Here is a 24,380-nt window from a genome sequence, read left to right as displayed (position 1 = left end):
CAAGGGCATGTAGTGACAGGACAAAGGGGAATGGCTTTAAACTAGAAAAGCGTGGATTCAGATTAGGTATTAGGAACAAATTCATCACTCTGAGGGTGGTGAAAGACTTGAACAGATTGCCTGGAGAATTTATGGATGTCCCATCCCTGGCAGTGTTCAAGACCAGGCTGGATGGGGCTTTGAGCAACCTGGTTTAGTGGAAGGTGTCCCTGTCCATGGCAAGGGGGGTTGGAATTAGATGGTCTTTAAGGTCTCTTCCAACCCAATCCATTCTGTGATTCTCTGGTTTCTACACATGCATGCATGCATGCATGCGGGTATTTCAAGTAACACAGTCAAGCTACCATGCACTCCATTTGTTGAAGGTTGCTGGCAAAAAATGATTCTTGATTCTCCTGAATGGTAGATACTTAAATCAGCTTTTAAACATCTGGGAAAAAAAAAAAGAATTTTTCTCTCATTCATTACATTCTGAGAATTGTTTGCAAAAATCAAAGTGCAATTATTGTTTCCTGTAGTTTAAACCAGTTACATTTCTGCTGTTCTGCTTTTCTGATTTGCAGCTAGCAAGCTATACATTATAACTGTCAATTCTGTTGTAACATCTTTGACAGGACGATAAGCAATGAAGAAAAAGCATATTGTCAAACAGCTAACATCTTGTTAGCAGCAGCTTATTCTGACCATGATACAGCATCGAACATAACTAAACCTCTGTAATTCTACTTTATAGGTTACACCCAGGAAACACAATTTCACTTTCTTCAGGATCCTTTGGCTTCAGATGTCTGTATTCAGACATGTTGGACTTGACTTTCAAAGATATTTAGGTACCTTGTTGTGGGATGTGGTTCTAGGAGAAAAATAGGTAACAAAATAATTCATAGCAACAGCCATAAAAGATGAAGTAGACAAGAAATTGCCAGAGTTCATATTTTCTTTCTTTTTAAGCAAGATCATGGTTTTCAGTTTGCATAATCACATCATTATTAACTGAAGTGATTGCATTTCCATTCTGAGTGTAGTATGCAATTTCTTTCTCCACCATGATAGTAGAGAATAAAGTGGTATAATAAGTTAGAGGGCATGATAGTTATAGTGTGTAGGTGATATATGAAGGGTAGGAGCTTTTATGAAAACTGTAGCCAGAAGATTTAATGAGTGACAGGGGGGGGACAAGATTGCAGGGTCCTGACGGGTTTGCAACAACATGGCTGATACGCTGCCTCTGTAGGAAAACCATATAAGCAAGGATGGGAAAATTATAAATGACAATTGCAATTGCAATTGACAGTTAAAGGAGTGAGAGTGTTAAAGAGTGTATATTAGGCAATTAATAATCCTGATTCATAAGCTGTGTTTGGTTGATTTATTTTGGTAACTGTACATTCATTTCTTATTCTGTATGGAGGCGATAGCACACTAGTAAGTATACATGTGGCTGAGTCTTGTCCATCTTCCTGCCACGAGGCAGAACCAGTTACATTTAAACTAGTCTGGATAGATGCTTGCCTCTATCCTGTTCGCAGAAACCTCTCCTGGTGAAGATTCCACAGCTTCCCTGGGCAATCTGTTGAGTGTTTAACTATCCTCATACTTAACCTTTCTAGTGTTAAATTGAATTGTTTTTTTTACTGCATCTTAAGGCCATTAGCTCTTTCCCTGTGTGTGGTGGAACAGTTTGTGCCTTTCCTCTTCGCAGTAATATTTTACATTTGTAGACCATTATAATGTCTTTACTGTCTTCAGTAAATCACCCAGGTTCTGTCAAGTTTTTCTTCATGGTGTATGTTTGCAAGACCTTTGCTCAGTCTTAATGCTTTCCTTTGGACTCTTTCCAGTCAATTTGTGTGTTTTTTAAAGTATGACTTTCAAGAGTGGATACAGTGGATGCTGTATCCACTCTGGCAGGAAATAATTATTTGTAATGTAAACTGTGCTACTAATCTTTAAATATGTATGGGTTTCAATAGTGGCTTTTGTTTTGATTTATTATTATATGTAGATCTTCCTCTGTGAGCCAACTGGCTGTCTAGTCTTCCCCCCAGGATGTATTTGCGTGGTTACTGCCATCTCCATTGACCCACTTTGTCTTCCAGAATTTTATCCTGTGCTTTCTCACAGTTTGTCCTAGCATTTCCTAACATTGCCTAGCATGCCTAGCATTCTATTTTGGTCTTTCTTAGATACAGACGCACAATTTTAGTTCTGGCATCACAGTCATTAAGGAGAGAACAGAACAGCAGCAAAAGCACTGGACCATGCTATTTGTATCTTTGCAGGTTGACAGTGGAACACGGAGGACAGTTTCCCAGCTGTTATTACCCTGAATGTGCAGTAGTTTAATCAGAAATTTCCTGGGGAAATTTGAGGAAAGTGCTAAGGAAAAAGAATTCAATTACACAGTACTATTTGGAATATATATGGATCGTGATGTAGTGTATTCATAATTGTCATCTCATTGACTCATTAATTTGCTTACTAACTTTCTTTTGTGCTGTCATTAGTCTGTTAGTTGCATTTGTAGTTCTTGTTCTACCAATCACCTAAATAATGGAAGAGTGGCAGTAAAACTACTCTGGGCTGCAGTGACATAAGATAAGGCCTTGTACCAGGAAGGCTGTCAGAGGAATATCTCTGTATTTCCATGGATTACAGTTGCTTCTTGATAATAAACTAACAGATGTGTCTGGCTTAGGATAGAAGCCTTTTCATACCAAGTTATACTTTTTTCATGATATTTTGAGTTAAGATGTTGCACTAAGACTAAACTTTCATGGGAGAAATCTAGATTAGATGTCAGAATAATAGAGATAATTTGATGTTTCAGCCCCATGGCAGATGTTTGTCTAGATCCGTGTCTGATACCAAGGAACACAGCTTCTCCTCGAGATGACAAGTTGAAAGATGGGCGACATAATCATCGTGACTGTTCAGTTGCCATTGTTATTTTTTTAAGAGAAACAGATGCTATTTTCACTGGTTTAACTAAATTCAAATTTACACGAATGTATCAAACTAATAACGTATCCTGAGTGCTTTCAATTTGATTGTGTATCTTAATGTTGCCCAAAGTTCCCTGTGGGTGAAGAGTTTGTGTTCACCCTCACCATTTTGTTTGCATTTTTCTAATTCTTTGGATAAGCCTACCTTACATGTATGAAGATTTTAATCTAGAGACTCAGAAGTTCATTTAACATAGAATCATAGGATCATTTAGGTTGGAAAAGACTTCTAAGATCAAGTCCAACTGTATTTATGAAGTGTTTAAAAACCCAGGGGGCAGAGTGCTGTTGAAGCCAGAATCTAAGCTAAATAATAATGTTGGAACCTTATTACAGAAGAGTTGTAAAATATAGTGAATGTTATAAGTAATATTAATCTTTTCTAATCCAGTGTATTTTAGATATCTAAGGACGGAGGTATGTATCTTAGTACTCCACAAGCCTCAGAAAATGCATGTCTCATTAAATGGGTACAAGATAGCAACTAGATTTTTATTGGCAAGTTGAGATCCTTAAATAACTTTTTAAAGCTACTGTAAATGTCTGTGTCACTGAAAATAGAGCACTGCTATCTGTGCTTTCTCATACTGGATATACTGACAGTCTTTGTGGACCAGTAGTATTGGTGTTGGTACTGTTGACCATGTTATGCTGCCAGGTTCTAGTTACCAGCTGTCCGAGTTAAAGCCTTCACAGAAGAAATCAGCAATGTGTAAACATACCCTAATTCACCTACTATTCAAACAGATCAGCTTGTATGTTTGAACTTTGGTTAGGTGGATGAATGTTTGAGGCATTAAAGCTGTTCCAGAAAAGTTGTGCCCCTTCTGTTGTTCACATCTCTAAATTTTACATTTGTCTGCAAGTATATGAATAAGGAATGAAAAAATATTTCTTCTTATTCTATGTTGCTTAGGCCTACCAGTTCACTTTGCCAAATTTGTGATGAAACAGCACGTACAAGACCAGCAAGTAATTAGTTGAAGAGGTAATGCCAGCGATGTGGTAGAAGTTAATATATAAGGACAAGTTGTGGTCCATAGAATAACCTGAACTAGAATTAGAAGAGCTTTGTGATTATTCTCCTGTCACCTCAAAATAGAGTGGCCATCAGCCATAGTTCATAAGGTGGTTATGGTAGGGGCTGTCCAGATGTCACACATGTAAGCTGTCACATGCAGAAGCATTGTCATATAAACCTCTTCCTCAAGAGATTATATTGTGGTTTTTAATACATCTTAAGGATTATATCTAAATTTCTAATGGAAAGAGGTAGATATCATTAACAGCAGATTCATATGAAGGAGAAGAATTAAAATAGGGATTATTAACTTTCTCATATAAATGATCTGATATTGTATTTTATGGAAACAGGAGATTTGGATGAAAGAAACCTTTGCTTATTTACAATATCATCTTCTTTCTAATGCAAGGATTTCTATAATCAGCTATAGTTTTAATGCATTGTAAGGGACAGAAAGAGAACAGAGAGAAGAAAGGGACATCCCGAGAAGGAAGTGCTACCACTTTGTTTTAGCAAGCCACAAATAGGTTTCCCTGAATAAGAGTTTCTGTTTATCTCAAACCAGATGCATCCTTCTCACACATGAATCAAAGCACTTGCATGGAATATTGCCAGCTGGGACATGCTTCCCACATACAGATTAGTTTACCATCGTGCAGAAATGAAAGCTACTGAAAGTAACCGTTTCCAGTGATTAGCAAGAAATCTTTGACATTTGGAAGCAGAACAGGCATATTATGCAATGAAAATCTGTTCAGACTTGTTTGAGCAATGGTCTGTTGAAAAGTGCCATGTGTTTTCTGTGTTCTGCTCTAGAGAGCAAGTGAGAACTTTAATGACAGACGTTTGCAGTGAACACACACTCGCACATTTTGCTTCCTGATCTCAGTCAGCATTGCGGCTACAGCCAAGGCAGATACAAAATTTCTGCTTCCACTGTTCTTCCAGCACTATCATCAGCATCCACACAAAATAATGCCATCACTTTAATAGCTTTTATCTGTAATCTGTTTATTCAGAATCTATTAACTTAGCCCATCACTTGATATTCTTTGTATATTTCTGACCTCCACATTCCTGTCATTACTTACTATGAGTCTTGCTGTATCCACCTCTCAGACTATAGTTGTCTTTCTGATTCTTAATACATACGTAGTTCAGGTTCCAGATGAATTAACAATTTAGATGCAAACTCTCTGGGATCCATTCCAGACTCTTGAAGTTTTGGTTAGAAATACAGTCTGCAAAAATTACTGCTTCATACATCTCACAGTTCTTCACAGATAAGCATAGCTTTGGCACTACTTATAAATCAGGAGGAGATGATAAACCTTTTAAGGGGGACACAAATGAAAGAGAGAAGCAATGTGGGAATAAATAGTTATTTAAGAAAACATAATTCGATGGCATGAGTTTACAGAGTGTTCAGCTGAAGTATGTTCTAAATACAAGCACAAAACGCTAAGAACAATCCTGAATACATTTGAAGACACAAATGTATTTAGTCTGTAATTTCAGAATAGATTTATGACTACATCAGTTGGTAAATATTATCATTTTTATATTAAACATTAAGAAGGTAATTTCTGCTGAATAAAATTTGAAAGTAAGTAAGTTTAGCTGATAATGGCTTTATTTCAGTATTTCACCTAGAGAAGCCTAGTACAGAATTTTCATAATAGTAGAAATCTGAGACAAGCTACTGTACTGTTGCTAGAATCACATAATGGGTTTCCTTTCTTCCTGAAACAACAGAAACTTCTTAATTTCTCCCTAGACTGATAATAACTTACCCACTTTGGAAATGCATGTCCACTCTTTCCTTTCTGCTTTTTTCCTCTCCGCTGTAGTTGAGTACATTCTTCAGCATGCACTGTTCTGCTGTTTTAGGTAAGATTGGCAATTTATTTCCAGTTTTCAATGAATACCTTTATAAGCTTTGTGATTTTGTGGCCTGTGTAAATGCTGACTGCCCAACATTCGTCTTGCCAGAATTGCTGTTGCCAGAACTAGCACAAGATCAAAGGAGAGAGGTTTTGCCACATGGCATTCACCCTTAACGCCAAGTGGTCTTTGAGCTTGAAAGAAAATCCTCTGTATACACTGATATCCACAAAGAGATAATTAACAAGCACAGCTAATTCTATTTGGTCCTTAGCATTTACCAACAAAAAAGGAAGCAGAATGCCTATGCATATGCCACAGCCCATCAGATAGCTACAGGAGCTGCCTAAAACCTGGCTTCTAACATGAATTATCAGATGTGGGCTGGGACATCTGCATTGAGCCTAGGCACAGATGGGTTTTCTATGTAGCATATAGATTTGTAAACGTAAACCAGTATGTAATACATTTCTAATCAAGAGTTCATCTGAGGTTATGGTAATGATAATGATGGCACTCTTCCTACCTTCTGATTTTGGCATTGCGTATTTGAGGGAGTCACTTGGTGTTAGTAACCGAGAAGAAAATCAAACCTCTGTACTTAATTTCATTCATGTTAGTGAAATGTGAATTGTGAATGGTATTAACGTGACTAGAGAAAGGAATCCTCAGCCTCAGTTTATACTCTACATTTGTTTAACTTTTTGTCAACTGACTCTTTGGAAATTCATCCCCCAGTGTTCTTCTTGACTGGAAACAGCCTGCTTCAGTGCTGCTGATTACTGTTTGAAAGTGGAGAGCGTTTATCTCCTGCTCCTTGTTCATACTGTTACAGGCTAGCAAGGCTAAAAGAGTGGATAATCAGAGCTTTAATTGCAGAACTGCAGAATGTACAGCAGGCTGCATGAATGCATTCGTCTTCAGATGTCATCCATGAAAAGCTACTTCACTCACTAAATTAAAACTCACTGCAGTTTTTAAACATTAAGTACAAAATTAAAACATATTATCTCTCTTTTTATGGAACATATGAAAATTTAAAAGCCCAGAGAACTTCTTAACCATCACATTTGTAAGACCCCATCAACATCTCATATAGGAGGTTTCTGTCTTAAAGGATGAAGAAATCCATATCACAGGAATGGGCAGGTTGTCATTCAGGATCTTTCTTTCCAAAATCACAAAAACTGGGTGATCAAAAGATGACTGAAATGAAATCTGTATTACTAGTTATCAATGGTCAGTCCCCAAATCAGGATGTGTACAAAATGAATGACAGAGGGCTTGGCCAGTGTTGCAGCCTTGCATTTTCTATCGTGAAAACTGTAATTTTCATTTTCTTTCTATCTAATTTGATAGTACCTGCATGGTCATGAAGTCCAAATGTACAGCATGCAGTTCTTGGAACAGCATTCTGGGTATCATACAGAACTTTAAATACATAAAGATTTCAGAGTTCTTGTTTGGCATAGTGCTAAAGCTATTTTCAGTTTAAGCACCGACTGAAAAATACTTATTTAATATACAGTTTAAATACACGCAGATTATTTTATCTCATAGCAGAAGCACACTATTTCCAATTACTATTCCATTAAGACTACAGAGATGATTCAACACAACAGTTGTTGTTTCTGTTAAAAGCCTTAATCGTATTAATGTTGTCGCACCAGTCTTCTCAGGAAGCAGAACTTCAGTGTGCACTGACATTTAACACATCACAAAATAAATGGCTAGAGTGTTTGTAGAACTCTTTCAAGCAATTGCCTCAGTTTTTTTCTCCCAAATTGCCTGTTTGTCTAGAAGCAGCAAGGGAAATTAAATTAGATGTTAATGTTCTATCCAAATATTCTATAATTTCCATCAGTTCCTCCTTAGGAATTGTAAGCTTCTTGCAGCATTTGCTTTTTTCTCCCAGAGAAGTCATAACTAGGTATAATTGTGATTTTCTGTAATAGTGTCATTCTATGTAGATATTCTTAAGTCTGGATTTATTCCCATCCACCAATCAAGAAATAAGAGTATTCCAGCACTTCAGGTTCATAGGAAAGCATTGTCTTTCACAAGGATCTCAAGGTTAAACTCACTAGGGTTGGGGGCCAGAACAGCAACTTTGCCCTACCAAGTGTTTCTGTTCTTCATGTTTCCAGGTAGATCCCATGAATTTCAGTCTGGAGCAGAGATCAGGAGACTTGATACAGAAAAGAGCAGGCCTTTTAAAATATTTCCTCCAAGAACTAGGTTATAGTGGTCTTCTTCACAGAATTGAGGCCAAAATATGTGGATGCTTTATTAATCCCAAACCAAGAAGATTTAAGGAAATTCAGAATTAAAATCGAACTGAAAGTAAAGTAAGATTTGCCACTGTTTGTAACTGAAAACTGATTTGTCAACAAAGGTGTTATCTTCCACTCCCTGGATTTCTTAGAGTTGTCCTCTACAGGTGTGGGTTTTTTCTATTGCACCACATATATTTCTGTCACAGTATTTTGTCATAAAAGACTGCTACATCATACTGTTTCCAGTGATCTAATGGCTGTCTTAAGAACTATTTCTGAATCTGGGCTCATTGAGTGCTTTGAAAAGGTGCTGCACTTTTCAGAACAACTACCTAACTGTAGGCAAGATGCAGTTGAGAATAATGGCAGCTGACTTTTGGAAAAGAGCAGTCGTGCTGGGGATGTTGTGTAGTGCAATGTTAATTTTTATCCTTTTCTGAGAAAATTTATTATGCAGAATAATATGGAAAAAAATGCCTTTATTTTTTACCTTTTTTCTTTTCCAAAAATATTTTTTTCAAGTGCATAGAATCTCGCTAAAATATAGCAAAAAGAAATTTTAAGCATCTGTTAATCCATTTTTTCAGTCTATTCAGGAGAAACATATGATGCAGCTTGTTCAGTTTCTCAGAGAGTTTTTCCTAGAGTGTGTTTTGATTAAGGGTGACCAACTTGCTCACAAATATATTAAAAAATCCATTTAGTTTTAAAGAGTAATACTTCTAATTGGGGATGAGATGCATTCTTCTTTTAAATTTAGGCAGCAGAGTTTAGTCTTAGAGTAAATCACTAGTAGTGTCTAAGTTACAGCGCTCCAAAAAAATGAAGTTGCGTGGTGTTGCAAACAAGTTCCTGGGATTCTTCTCCTTTTCTGTCAGAACTAAAGTTAAATCTGGATCATCTTTTGAAGTGAGATGCTGAAATCCAGCGAAGTGAGATAGTTATTCAGAGGCAGACAAAAGGACCTCTGGATTATTCCAGGGGTACGGGCAGCTGTATCACAGACTGAGAATGTGGCTGAAGCTCATAGCAGCTCCCTTCTAAACAGGACATCCAATTTTCTTTTCCATGGGCACGTGTCAAGGAGACAGTATATACTTATGCCACATCCTAGGGCAAAAGTGCTGCCTCACTGTCATGGTTTAAGCTGCTGAACCTAGGACACTCACTGTGGTTTATCTTTAATCTTAAGAACTAGCAACAGCACCCAGGTTTTATAATAAAGACCTTGCTTGAGTTACTATTCACCTACACAGTTTCTTCGCAACTTCATTGCCTAGACAGTGCTCTGTATTTGAAATTGTGAAAAACATTACCTGAAGAGGTTCTGCCAAATAATTTGCTATCTTGCCTAAGCTCCAGACCTTAATTGAGCACAACAGGTGGAAAGGACTTGCTGGTTTAGGTGTTGACAGGAGTTCCTTCAGAAGGAATTCCAGTCTCACTGTTTGAAAGTACCACAGTGAGAAGTCCTCAACTACATCCCTCCAAGAGTACTTTGTATTTTGTTTCCCTGTTTCTTGTATTCATATACTTTAACATCTTGCTAAATCTACTAATGTAAATGATGTAATTTCCTTAGTAGTTGTTCCCTTGGAGATGTGTCAGGTAATTACTGTTTCTAACTTAATTAGTCAGAGTCTACCTGGTAAATGAAGATGTTCTCAGTTTTACATTGGCTGCCTATTTAGAATATTTAAGTATTCTAACAGTACTTTCTACTTTGAGTTAAGATTCCAAGCTCTGTATTTTATGGCAGTGGTATAAAACAGTCAGGCTGCTTTGCTTAGATGAAGGCAGTTAAAGACCTACGAGTTCTTGAAAGTGCATTCAAGCATGACACAAATATTTGTGAGTGCTCTGTGATGATGTTGTTTACTCGAGCAGAATCTGGGGAAATAAGTTCAGGCCACCCTTTGAAAATTTGCTGCTGAACATTAGAGCATAGATTTCCCTCTGCACAGCAAAATGCTCTTCATACAGGTTTGGTTTTACTAGCTTAGAGCAGAAATTAGCCTTCGTGCATTCTCACTGTATTATTTGTAAAGTAGTGGAAGTCTTCCCGTGATTCTGTTGGACTTGACCTCCAGAGGTCCCCTCCAACCTCAACCATTCTGTGATTCTGCAATGTCAATAGGGGCAAGCACACTCGTTGTTGTTAATGTTTGCTGTGCTCTAATATTTTATGATCTCTACTGCAAAATATTGTTTAGTGATCTTGAAAATTACATTTACCTAAGACATATAAGTTATGTGAGTAAAAATTGAGGCGTACTGTTCTATATCGCCTTTGCTTGAATGTGTCAAAAAGCTCTAAAATACATTATTCAAACTATATTCTAAGTCTCCAGATTAGTTCATTCAAAACAGTTAAGATCAACTGTACAGATGAATGATTTCTAAGTGTACTAAAAATATGATCTAACACATTCATCAGGAAGAAATTTTAGCCCTGCTTCTGATCTTTTTTTTCATTCCAAGTCAAGCCTTTTGAATGCACTACAAATTGTATTCTGACACCATAACTTCAAGTTTTATAAAGCCTTTCCTCATGAAAAGCTTCCATATGTTCCCCCATAAAAGATTATGAAGTAATGTGCAATCCCTGATGGTCTAGAACGTATGCATCAATAAAATCATGTGAGAGAGAAGTTGACCGGTTTTCAGTACTTTCCATAATGGGTATATTACAAATAATTTTGGAAAACATGCTCTAAGCCTTCTTTTAGCTTCCCTGTGGAAACACTAGTAACAATATGAAACAGGTTTTATATTAGAATGGAAGGTGCTCATAACAGAGCCAGCCTTTTCTCAGATATTGAGCGGTAACATTGGATAATTCAGAGCAGGAAAACTCTTTCTACATTTTGTCCTCTACTATTTCATTACTAAGTGTTACAGTCCAACCTTCATGAGAACGTAGTTAGGAGTGAAAACATCCTGAAGTCATTCTGTTGCTTCCTACCAAACTGAATGCAAAAGCTCATTATAACCCTCTTTCAGTTTTGGCTGGGAGAGAGTTAATTTTCTTCCTAGTAGCTGGCACAGTGCTATGTTTTGGCTTTAGTATGAGAATAATGTTGATAACACACCGATCTTTCAGCTGTAGCTCAGAAGTGCTTACCTTAAGTCAAGGGATTTTCAGTTTCCCATGCTCTGCCAGTGAAGGGATGCGCAAAAAGTTGTGACAGAGCAAAGCCAGGACAGCTGGCCCAAACTAGCCAAAGGGATATTCCATATCATAGAACATCATGCTCAGTATATAAACTGGGGTACCTGGCCAGGAGCTTCCAGTTGCTGTTCAGGGACAGTATGGGCATTGGTCAGCAAGTGGTGAGTAATTGTAATGTGCATCACTTGTTTGGTTTTTTTTCCCTGTTTTCCTTGGGTTTTATTCCTCTCTCTCCTTTTCATTATTGTTGTTGTTGTTACTATACTTTACTATATTTCACATATCAGTACAAGTTCTTACCTTAACCCACAGATTTTTCTGATCTTCCTCCCCAACCCATAGGGGTTGGGGGACAGGCAGTGAGGAAGCGGCTGCATGGTGCTTAGTTTCTTCCTGGGGTTAAACCATGACAAGCCCTTTTACTGAGCTCCCCAAAGCCTAAGAAATTTCTCTTAGCTATATTTTACAATCCCTGTATGACAAAAAACACCAATGCAAGAAACTATATAAAACAAAAATGGAGGGGTGGGGAGGGGAAGAAAGAGGAGTATATTGAATACACTGGCTTTATATTTTTTCTTTTTTCCAAAATTATAAGCAAAACCTATGGGAAAATAGTAACAAACTAAAGTCTTCTTTTGATGGTATTAGTAAGAAGAGGGTACTAGTAAAAAGAAGTGTGACCTCTCTATAACATCTCCTTCCTGTTTATTAAATTGAACAGCCAAAGAGCTCCTTTGGACTTTGAAGCTGTTAAGATGCACAGAAATGCACAACACCTGAAATGGTCAATTCCACCTGCAGAAAGTAATGGATCAGTTTAAAGTATAATAAACAAGAAAAACCAACAGCAGGTAACATGGCTGAAGAGCTGTCTGCATCTTCAGCAGGCTTTCCAATAACCTATTTCAGCCAGGTCGTTAGACACAATGCAGAGACTGAAGCATTCACTGTATCATAGCATCAGAATAGTTTGGTTTGGTAAGGAGCTTCAAAGGCCATCTAATCCAACCCCCTGCAACAGTCAGGGACATCTTGGACTAGGCCAGGTTCTCCTTTTTAAAAGCAAATCTCCACAAGCTGCACTACAAGCACAGTTGCTGTAGTGTTTGCTCTCAGTAAGGCCCAGGGACCCTGGCACAAACAGAACAAGCTGATTGATGGCCCTGCCTGCCTGTATCTACATAACTTAGGAGCTTCAGATGCCATCCCTGTGAGTCCTGTGGACCCAGGGGACTACCATGGCATTGGCTTAAGCGCTGCTGATGGTAGCAGGGCACAGAACCCAGCGGCTGGAGAGAAGGAAAGGGTGGGATGTGGGCCCCAAAGGCAGCCCTTAGTGTGCTGGCACTTTACTGCATATGGGAGCAAAACTGGGGGGAATGCTTAAGCTCAGGTCAGCAGATGGTGAGTAGGCGTGTACTGTCATTAGCAGAACTAAACTGTCTTCAGTTTCTGAGGGTCTTATGCTGAAGTGTCTGTAAAGTGTCAGCAGCAAAAATAATGGGTCAGGTTAAAGTTTATCAGCTGGCTCAGTCCCTGTGAGTTAGTTTCTTTTAAATGATTTTTACTACAGCTAACAAGCCCCCCCCCAAACAGAAGTTGTGCATTCTACTCTAGTTCATTTTGTTCCACCAGTATTGTACCAAGTGTCTTTGGCACCATTCTCTTCATCCATCCATCCATCCATCCATCCATCCATCCATCCATCCATCCATCCATCCATCCATCCATCCATCCATCCATCCATCCATCCGTTGAGTACTGTTGCTGAGCCGTGTGGCAGAGCTGTCTGTCCTTTGTATATCTATGGCTCTTAAGCACAATTACGCTGCTGCTAGACCTAGTCCATGAGATGTGCCTTTGGTGTGGGGAGAAATGTCTGTTCCTTCTGCCTGGCCATGATGCAAGAGCTAATAACTGTGTGCGAATTAGTTTATGTGCTCCGGAGCTGAGCTAAGCATATGTATTTCCTAAACCCAGCTATCTACTCTTGCCCTTCTTCTCTGTGTGATAATACGCTACTAAAACTATGCCAGTTTAGGATGTGATGCCAGTGATTTCCCTATCAAATTCTACAATTTGTGGGATGATATTCCCCCTGGAACAAGAGATGAAGGTGGAAGGCAGGCTAATTGGTTCAGCACTCCCCCACTGCCTCTGAGCACAGGCACTTAGCTGCTGTAATTGTGAAACAGAAGAATTTACCCTTGAGTTATAAACTGGTATCACAGGACTCAGTAAACAGTGTATACTTCATGAACTGTCAGCTATTCAGAGTACTGTCATATATTTTTACCGTTTCAATGCGCTTTTCCAACTAATACCTGTAGCTAATGTATTTTCCTATGTTAAGGTGGCATAATGTTCATGGAGCAGGGAGAGGTTGGGTTTTTTTCCTCAATAAATCCATGCCAGTAAGCTGCTAAACAAAAGCTGTATTTCAGAGCCCTGAGGAACTGTGGCTTAATATTAATGTCTCCTTTTCCCAATTTAGAACCGGTAAAACCTTATACTAAAAGTCCTTCCCATTAGTGTAACGGCACCCACTGCAACAATAAGCGTTGATTTTTACACGGAACAACAGAACGAGCGTAAAGCAGTAGTTTCCATATGATGTGCCTGACAGAATAGCATTTCTCTAGGAATTTGTTTAACTAAAGAAATAATATCGTAGCATCTTGAAAGTGTCCAGAGTGGTTGCTTCAAAGAGATGATTTAAATTAAGCATTAAGATTTCTATTGCTAGCATACACCTCTAAAAAATGACTATTGCTTTTCCAATTTGGAGCATAAAGCAGCAGGATACGAAGCAGCAGGCACGTTTTTGGTGGGCTTTAGCAAAGCATGATTCCAGTTTGGAAAAAAAAGAGGAAAGACGACGTCTTCATTGCCCAATTGGAAAAAAAAAGAAAACAGTTAGAAGGAAATATAATCATTCTGAATTGCTTTCCACACAGAATTTTGTATTTCTGCAAAACTGATGTTTTCTCCTTAATATCATGCTCACACCTCCCTTCTTTTTTTGTGGTATTTCCAGAGAGCTTCCTCCCTTTCTGTCTTGAACACAGGTTTTTGTTGGAAAGTTTCTTTCAAGTATTTAATGAATGTTTTAATGCAGACAAGTTAAAATCTGAGTAAGCTCCTATGTTACTGTAAATGCCCAAGGCTCTTATCGAACCTCTGTCCTGGTGGTGGTTGATGAGATGTAAGAGAATTAATTTTCTTTACCCACTATGTGCAATGATAATCAATGTCACATATATAGTCATGTAATTATCTCAAACCATTTTCCCATTTTGCAGGCAATAATATCAAAAGATGAATGAACTTTCAGCCTCTCCTTTGTTGGCAGTTTTGTGTTGATGGATACTGATCAGGGCTGAATGTTATCATCCTTTTCAGAAGCTGTTTGTGGACTTCTAGGAGAGACTAAGTGAGGTCTTGTTCTTGTAACTCTCTCTTCTACTTAATCAGAGGCATTTTTGAAGTGACAGTAGACTATATGGATGGGATTAAATTGCCTAAAACAACACTAGATGGCTGCTCATAGATACCCAATTAATACTGCTTTTCCTTTTCCTGCCACTTACAAAGAGTGCAAATCTCCTGCAGATACTGTCAGATCTGCCAGTCAGATATGAGTGTTGATTTTCTGGAGCATCTCAAATGACACCAAGATTTTACACTTACGCAACTGAATCTTTTAAGTGTGAGAGTAAAACATTATTTGTATGTATTCCTTTAGTTATTTGCTGCTTATAAAGCCTCAGTAATTTTATTCCTCCAGCTCTCTTAGTATTCACTGACTGAATTGCTCCAAAATTTGCTTCTCCTCGTTTTCATTTCTGAATATGTACAATAAGTGAAATGAATTTGAGTGTGTCTTCATTACTTTCTATAACAAAGCAACTTATTGTAAGACTGCTAGGAAATGAGTTATTTGGCATTTAACACCATTTAAATGTAAGAAAATGTCGATGGTGAAGCTCACGCTGTTTGGCTTTTCTGAAGCTTTGTACATATGGTATGTGACTCACAGTGGGTGTGCTTTATGGTTGGTACAATTCCTATTTTGAATCAGAGAAGCAAAGTTTTATTTGGGAAGCCTTTGTATGTTCATTATTTAGCCTTCATGTTTTAGGATGCTGTTTAGTACCGGATATCTTGGAGTTAATGAAACAATTTCCCATTTTAATACTGAATTTCTGTGTATTTTATTCTGGACTCTATCCATGTTGGCAACACTTCTACAGGAATGCTGAGGGCTTTTCAGGAGTGGTCAGAGGGAAAACTTCTGTGCCTTCTCTCTAGCCATCCTATATAAAAATACTGCATCCAGAGCACTAATTAAATTGATTCTTCTCCCACAGACTGTAGCAGGTCCCATAACAAATTTAAAGGGCAAGTGTATTGAGAAGAAACAATAGAACTCTTGCTTGAAAACTGCAGAGAAAAATTCAAAGCTCTCTTAAGCTGCTTTAAGTTCAGCAGATACATCTGTGTGTTTTGATGCCAGATTTTCCTCTCTGTATTTTATGAGTTAAGAAGCCAAGCAAACAAACAACTATTGCATTAATTTCAAGAGGGCCATTTGTTTTTTCTCATTGTATATAAATAACTAAGATGTTTTCCTTCTCTTAAAAAAACAATCGTGTAATACCTGCAAGGTGATGAAAACAAACCTGCCAATGCCTAACATTTTGGATGGATGCTTGCTTGATGTACTTGCAAAAACCCCTAAATTATTCTGATTGTCGATTTAAATTTATTGTAAGATGGGAGAATCTTGACTCTGTGCTTTTAAGCACAGTGTGTAGGGCTCTCATTTCAGATCCGTCTTTGATGCTGGCATTAACTAAGCATTAACACAAGCTAGCTGAAATAATGTCTCCAGATCTCTGTATGTGTGCTGAAAGCTGAAACAGTGGATGAGATGATAAAATCACTATCACATATCATCACTCTAATAGATATGTCACAAGTACGTATTTTAAAAGAGGTGGATGAGATAATGATTGTTTCCAGAAATAAAACCGTACATTTAGGCAATGAGAAGAATAAAAAGTTTATTATATTGAAAGCATAAAGTGTGTTAAGCTTCTGGTGAGAGCAAGCAGAAAGGGACCATGTCTGTTCTCCTGGTTTTGGCCTGGATCCATATATACTGACAGTTGTTGGGAGATGTGATGGAAGCTCTGGCTGATATAGCTGCCATGACACAGAAGTCAGTAACTTAGCTCCGAATTCTGGTTCCCCTTTTCCTCTTGCCTGACAAGACTTCTGTCAGGTGGCTTTAAAATACTAGATTAAACACACCTTTGGTGGTATAGCTTCACCTCTACTGGTCTCTCTTTGGTTTGTATACAAAACTGTAAAATGCCTCTGTAGCACAGTTATTTTGGAATGCATTATGAATATCCAGTAGTTGTAATTTGCCTTTAAAATACCTTTTTTTTCAATTCCTAAAGGTGCTGGAGTTCTTCATTTGCAAAGTATGCAGAAAACAACCTCTTTCTGGTTAAAGCTGTGTATGTTTGACTTGGTTAAAAAGCAACAAAGACTTTTAACTGCTTTTTATAAGATCTGTTCCAGTGAAACTGTTAACTCTGCATAGATTTGGTTATTCTTTCTTTAAACAGTCGACTTCTTTTATCAGCCAAAGAACAAGTCATTTGATTAATGATCATTTTTATCTCTTTGAAAGGATCCTTTCCGACCATTGGGGTGAAGTCTCTTTCGAGATTCCTGAGGGCGGGATTTTTAAATAGCATCCTGGCCTCACATCCAGTGTCAGGGGGTGGATCTTTACCCCCCAGCATTTCCTCTGGTAGGTATTCCAGCCTATTCCCCCCGCCATCAGTCTTTCCTTTAACCATTTGCCCCATGTCTCCACACATCTTAGGGAAACAACATTTGGTATTGGTCTGGCAGGGAGACTAGGTATTCCAGCCTATTTCCCCCTGAAAGGAAATCATTACTTTTCAGTCTTTCCTTTAAATATTGGAGGAGAAGGCCTGGTATTCTCTAGTCATTTGCCCCATGTCTCCACACATCTTAGCTTCTGGAAACAACATTTTGAAAAAATCGAAGCAAGACAAATTTGGAAAAGGAAAATTTAATTATGTGTTGATGTAGTGTTTAAATCCTTCGTATGCTTCTGTAGTTGCAACTTGTATCTCATGAAAACAGCCTTAACGTTTATCAGTAAACTTTGATGACAATTTGAGCTACTATAATTCTCCTAAAATGAGTGAGAAAGCCCCATTGCCTGTGTTGCCGGCAGGGCAAGAATGAGAACACCATGCCAGGTAAACAGGCTGCTATCAGGTACTGGGCTGAAACAGGAAAGGACAGGTTAGAGGCATCCTTTCCCAGAAAGGCTGTATGTGTTTCCATTCTCTTTTAGAGCTATTAAGCATCATCTTCCATCAAAACTAAGAAACGAAGAATAAATACACGCACCTTAATTACAGTTAAAACTGCATCCAAGTTCAGTTCTGCTCCTTTCCAAATTACATATTTCTGTGTAAAATTAGTCTGTACATGGGCCAATGTCACATTTGTATCCTTTCAGGACATCTTACCTCTCATGTTACTTACAGTTTTTCTTAAAAAGAAAAATCCCTTATGGTAAAAGTAGGGGAAAAAATGAAAAATTACATTCTGTTATTGATTTGCTATACAAAAGAAACTGTTCTGCTTCTCTCTGTTCCATTTTATGTATTGCAGTCATTATAGGCCTCACTAATACAAGATAATCCTTTTCCTTTTTTTTGTGGTATTATGTCTTTTGTTTATTTTTTTCTTTAAATAGAAGATCCTCAGCAACTTTGATGTCTTTTCTCATGACTGTTTGGGTGTCTTATTTTAATAGTTTGTTAAATACTTTCATATTTTTCTCCTTGGTTTATCAGAGTGTTTAATAACCCCTAGGCTATTGGCAGTCAAAATCACAATAAGATTGGTATCTGTAACCAAACAACTGTGTGGAAGAGGAAATAGTCCAGGTCCAATAAAATTCTCTGTTTTGAATGTAGTGTTATCTATAGCATAAATCTATTAGATTACAAATGGTTTAACTGCACCCATGAACTGGCAACTCAACTACGTATCTTCCTACAGGTTTATTTTATAAGATCCTCAGGACTGTTGTTTTCTGCGTGCTTGTAAAGCTTTTTATCACAATTTTTAAACTTAAAGCAGAAATCTTAAATGTGGTTTCAAAATTTCTTGCTATTAAATGTCTTTTACTAAGAATTCTGATTCAATCTGTTGAAATATTCAAAACAGAGAAAAAAAATTGAAATACAGCTACATGATGTGCACCATATAGCCTAGCAAGGTAATGGAAATACATGTTATTGTTTGATAGTGTCAACAACAAAAAAAAGCAGAAACCCCAGAGAAAGAGAAAGACTGCCCACCTTTTGGATAGTGAGGTTTGCCAGGTAGTTGAAAGCCAGTGAAGAACTGCAATAAGGGCGATAGACAAGAGTGTTCCTTTGAGAGAGAGTGCATATGGGGGGGCCGGGTGGCATGAAACTCCATAGTTCAAGTCAGAAATTGCTGTTAACAAATGTATCCTAACAGTCATGCCTGTAGGGCTGCTATTTAACTCTTTATTTCTCATTTTATCATAGTCGTATTTACATTAAGCATAAACTTAATTCTGAATTGCTTCTTTCTGTTGCAGAGATGACCAGAGGATGCTATTTCCATTTCATGATAACTGTCTTAAATTGCTAAAACAGCTTTGCCATGCATGTGAGGAAAAAACCCATACGTTTAATACATTTATTTCTTTTTAAAGAGGTTTGTTGAAGGGAGTACTGATGTAAGACGTGAGAGACTCACAACTGAAACTCTTGCTGTGTATGATTCAGTGGAAAGTATAAGTTCATCCTGGTATCGTGAATCTCTTAATAACAAACAGAAGTGATGTACCCTTTGTTCCTTTGTATTGAAAACTACTGCACTAAACACCTGACCTTTTTTCTGACTATTGCTTTACCAAGGAGCAAAGACACCCAAGGCAGCAATGCTCCAAGAAGGTGTTTAAGCAGTGATGTCTGTGTTATCATGGCAGCCTCTGGCTGTTAGCAACAGGCAGGCAAAATCAGTTCCCCACTGCAGCCTTGATGCAGCCTCCAAGGCTTCCCCTCTCATTAAAAGTGAGAGGATTGCTGTTTGTGTATTGGTACTGGAGGGAGGCATGCTCAATTGCTGCTTTTGCTAGCACAGTGACCCCACTTTCATTATCTAAGATGTTGGGCTCATATTGGCCGGCAGCTTTCATAAGCCTACCAGAAGTACTTAATGTTTAATAACTTTGCTGAATTATAATGTAATTGCTTCAGATGCAGCTTTTGTGTAAGATTTCAGTGAATTTCACTACACGAAAGGCTTAAAATGCCTGCATTATTCTGCTATTACAGTCATTGGAACAAAGATAATGGGATGGGTTTTATTTTCCAAAGCCTTTAACTCAAGCTAAGTGGCAGATTTACTCCAAAATAGTTGGAAAATTTATTCCTTACTAAAGACAAAATGCTTTTAGATCTTCTTTCTCTACAAAATCCCCCACAGATGTTTTAAAGGAAACACAGAAATAAACTGGAAAGCATGCTATAAATAAGTGGTTGAAAATCATCTTGGCAGGGCAGTGTAGCTGTTGGTTTCCTTTTTTCCCTTTATACTTTTCATTCAGTAGTTGTGGAGGTTGCATTTCTTTTGCCATTGCACTGGCAGATGATGTTCGGTATTGTGTAATAGGGTGTCTGCTTTTGCACTCTGCAAAGGTTCACTTACGTAAAAGGGTATCCTCATTTAGCCAAATTAAACATTAATTTATGCTGCTGGCGGGAGGCATTGCATCTTTCTGTATAAATAGATTGCCTCAGATGTAGGTGATTTTTAAGCCTAGACATAACTATGCTTGTACTTGATAGTTACATCAGAAGTCTGTCACTGCTGTACTGCCATTTCAGTAGAAGTAAAGCTTTTGGCAGGCCTGCAAATATCTATCCTAGATTTTTGCAAAAACAAGCCCATTTTCAGACAGCTCCTTTTGATTTATTGATCCTTTATGTCACAAATTACTTAGTTTCTAATTATCCCCCCTGTTAGCAGTACAAATTCACATGGCTTAGTTAACGTAGGTCTATAATGACAGATGGATTCACATAAGTAATATTTTCTCATTTGATATCCTTACATATATTAAATAGAATTCTTAAACCACTTAGCAGTGTACAGTCCTCATCAGACTTGCACTGGCACGAGCTGTGGAAGTTTGCCCCTTCCTTTCAGTTGCATACGCACATATATACGCATGTTGTGAAAAACCAAATACCTAAATTGCCAGTGCTACATCTATGTTTTCCAAATGCCAGCTCTTCCAAACTAAGTTGAGTGTTGTTTGTTCCATTTGGGGGAAATTCTTAGTTTACTGTTCTTGCTGTGTGTTGGCAGCTCTTGATTTCAGCCGTGTGTACAGGGTTTCTTACATAAGTGCATACCCATACTGCCTGGCAGAAGTTCCGGGTAGAAAAATATGTGGTATGCTGCTGTCTTTGAAGAGTGTCAGACTGATTGTTAAGCTTGCCAAGTTGGAAAGGAAGGGAGGGAAAGCAAATGCCTTTCTTACTGTTTCTTTCAAGCTAAACTCCTTTCCTGAGCTTTTCTGTTCACAAGAACAGCTAGAGATGGGTGTCAGGATATGAGAAACTATGGAAAAGTTCCTGTTAAACAGACCTCTCAGACCTCTTTCTTGCTGTTCAGCATTCAAACTACATTAACAGGAGAGGGAAAAGAAAACATCAAAATTATTCTTTCCACATACATCTTTCTTTGAACATCAGTGTTGTGATTTGCTTGTGAAGTCTTCTGATCTCCCCATGTAGTCAGCAGCTGGATCATTGCCCCCTGTTTCATTCATAGGGCACAGGACTCCTCCTCCACATGGAGTACATTGTACAGAGGATATCCCCCTTTCACTGTTTTGCTGCCTGGTTTTCTATGACTGTCTAACATACATTGTAATGTTCACATTTATTACAGGGAGCTTCTCAAAGAACTCAGATATAACTGTAGAATACTAAACCAGATGATTATCAGTTTTCTTTTTCCCCAAAATTAGTATTTTATTACCATTTCCAAGTGCACCTGAATGAGCCCATTATTCTCGATATTGTATAAACCAACAATTGAAAGCAGATTATATTGACAGATCCTTATTGAACAAAATTACTCAACAAGAACCATCAAGGAGCCATTGTTCATAGTGAAACTCAACTACAGTTATTGGTACTCCAATAATGAGAAAAGCAACTTCTTTTTTTTCAGTTAATGCGGTTTTCCTTACTCTAGATTCCAGCACCTAAACTGCTGTATTTCTTATTAAATGAAAATTGCTATTCCTTTCTCCCTAGCTAACAAATTGATTCTTTTATTGCATATATGTATTTTCTAGTATCTCTAAAATGGCTCTTCCAGTTGATTTTTTCCAGCCTAAATGCTATTTCACTGGCATGTCTAACCTATAAACCCTACAACTAATACAGAACGGAGTGTTTTCTGAGAATAGAAGTCCAATGAATATGGACTTTTCCATTAGGCAGGCGGGAAGTACTTCAGAACCAAAATAGGGATTGAGCAGTGAGTTGCATCAATAGTGAGATAAACTTTTGTGTGTGTGCTGCTCCATTAGGGTTTAGCTTGAACTAGAACTGGAATTAAGCTCTGAGCATAGTACAGGGCGTGATAAAAGGAGGTCATTCTCCACCATTGCTAAATAGCAATTTCCATGCTTAGATGGTCATCGTAAACACTTCCAAGCGTTTTATCCCTGGAAGTTCAGAAGCATTTATTGGCCTGTGTGGTCATTTTTCCATAATGTACATCACTGTTGCATATTTTTTAAAATCTGACTACAGAAAAGGTGGTAATTTGCTGTAAGAAGCTTGTGAATTGAGGCAAGTTGCTGTTCATTACTAACAGGAGCAGAAAGGTAGGAAGAGGAGAGCTGGAGGAGCCTGATGGATACACACAGAGATGTATTTGTAAACAAGCACACATTTGTAGGTAGCACACAGTTATCACAGTTATTCTTAGTTTCAAGATGAAAGGGGAGGGAGGAAACCTGAACTCCCTTTTTAACATAGCAGTAAAGCATTGAATGTGAAAGCAGATCCAGATAGATTTTTTTTGTGAGGTGGAAGTTGGAGGGAATAGTTAACTTGCATAATGTTTAGGGGTTTTTGGTCTGTTTAGGTAGGAAGCCAGTGCACCTTTACCAAATTCAACTTGCTGAAATAACATTCTTATGTGCATGGAAAATAATCTGCCTAACTCTAGATTTTACACACTGATATTTTACAAGCCTATTCAAGTGCCTTATAAGGTTGGTGAACACTAGACAGTTCTGGACTGATGCGTAGGACCCGTTTGTGATGTCTAGTTATGAAAATTTGACTCCTTCCACTGAAATGCCTTTTTCTTTCTCAGGAAAAAATCTAGTTATTGCCAGCTATGTCTGCACAGTTACCGGAGTTGTGTTGTGGGAGATGAATACTTTTGGTTGTCTTATTCATGTGTCAAAGGGTTTCTGTATTTTTCTTATGTTTTCAAGATATATAAAACTCTGCATCTGAAGTTTGCTACTGGATCAATCTTCATTATAACCCCTGGGGTTTTGTTTATGATCAAAATCAGAGTTGAAGGGAGAAGCGTGAGAACGTGTGCCTTCATGTCCTGAGGGTAGAAAACCTGAAAGAGAAACAAGAAGAAAAACCCCAAAGAGACCACAAAAATGCCACGAGGCTGGGTCCAGAGCATAATTTGTTTGTTAGAGCCCTGACTCATGATCTTTTGTTTTCTTAATTCTGGATTTAGTAATTCACACATGTTACAAAGCTTCCTTTGTGGATTTTAGAAACTTGAGGAGTACTGATGTGTAGCCTCCAATGCCTCTTGAAAGGAGAAATTATGCCTTTCTCGTCTGCAGAAAGCAGCAAGACACTCACAAATAGTGAAGAAGGAGGTGATGGCTCATCAGTTTTGTATAGCTCAGAAGTTTAAAGTTTATGTAGACCAAAGGGAAATAGGAGCAAAACATGTGCTCAAATAGTAAATGGGAAGAAACACATAAAGAATGTTCTGAAGCGCAAGACATGTCAGAATCTTATAAAGCTCACAGTCAGGCATAGTAATGAGAAATCGCTCTGTTAGTCTTATCTCTTTAGCTTTAGAAGGAGGTAAGTTTGTGGAGAAACAAAATCAGAACATGGCTTTAGAGTGAGAAATGCCTGATAATGAGGTAATTTCCTGAGACATGCGAGTTCTGACTTGCAGAAGGTATAGAGTAATGTTCTCTTACATGAACAAGAGAACCGATTCCAACCTTTGCTGTTTTAAGTGGAAGAGTAAGTACCCTGTGTTTCTGTTAACAGATCTATTGACATAACGAGTAGTAAAGATTTCATTGTAAGTAAATAGAAATGAACAAGTAGTAACTATATTACTTTTGGTGGATTACTATTACATAAAAAAAATCATTAAAGTAGGCTTTGCTGCATTATTTAAAATGGCAACAGGAGACAACAAGCTGACTATTTTGTCATTAATATGACTTATTCATCACTCTACCACTCAATTAAATTACACACTCTCAGAATCTTGTGTTACGGAAAAAGAAAAGGAGAACTAGGAATATATGCAGTGTAAGTTTTGATTATAATTCACATCTCGCATTGTTCTTCAATGTTTGTGGGTTTTCTTTTTTGTATTTCTGCTTATCAAAAAGAAATGTCAAGCAGATTGATCAGTGCAAAATACAAATTGCAACATATTGTGAGGTGGCGTGGCATCACTACGGATTATGCTGATTTTATTAGAATGGCATTGCAGTACAGCTGGGTGGGAGAACTCCAGGGAAAAACTTTCTTAGGGAAGAAAACCCACCTTGTCAAAACCAGTCAGCTTCTTATCACAAGGTAGTAGTTGCATTAAAACAGTGA

General features: G+C 37.8%; 1 protein-coding gene across 6 annotated transcripts in view; it reads left to right on the top strand.

The window, feature by feature from the left end:
• Window positions 1–24,380, top strand: part of EPHA6 (EPH receptor A6) — a 467,936-nt gene that overhangs the window by 376,047 nt on the left and 67,509 nt on the right. For 4 of the 6 annotated variants that reach the window (XM_057415931.1, XM_057415930.1, XM_057415933.1 and 1 more), the window contains one exon: window positions 17,069–17,191. The exons of the other annotated variants lie outside the window; for them this stretch is intronic. In XM_057415931.1, the coding sequence (XP_057271914.1) occupies window positions 17,069–17,191 (123 nt within the window). The remainder of the gene's footprint in view (window positions 1–17,068; window positions 17,192–24,380) is intronic. 6 annotated transcript variants of the gene reach the window in all.

Source organism: Pezoporus wallicus, unplaced genomic scaffold (assembly GCF_028554395.1).
Source record: "Pezoporus wallicus isolate ANWC-B61680 ecotype Strahan unplaced genomic scaffold, APGP_CSIRO_Pwel_v1 contig_6814, whole genome shotgun sequence".
In the NCBI taxonomy this organism is placed as follows: Eukaryota; Metazoa; Chordata; class Aves; order Psittaciformes; family Psittacidae; genus Pezoporus; species Pezoporus wallicus.
This window is presented reverse-complemented; position numbering and strand designations above follow the sequence as displayed.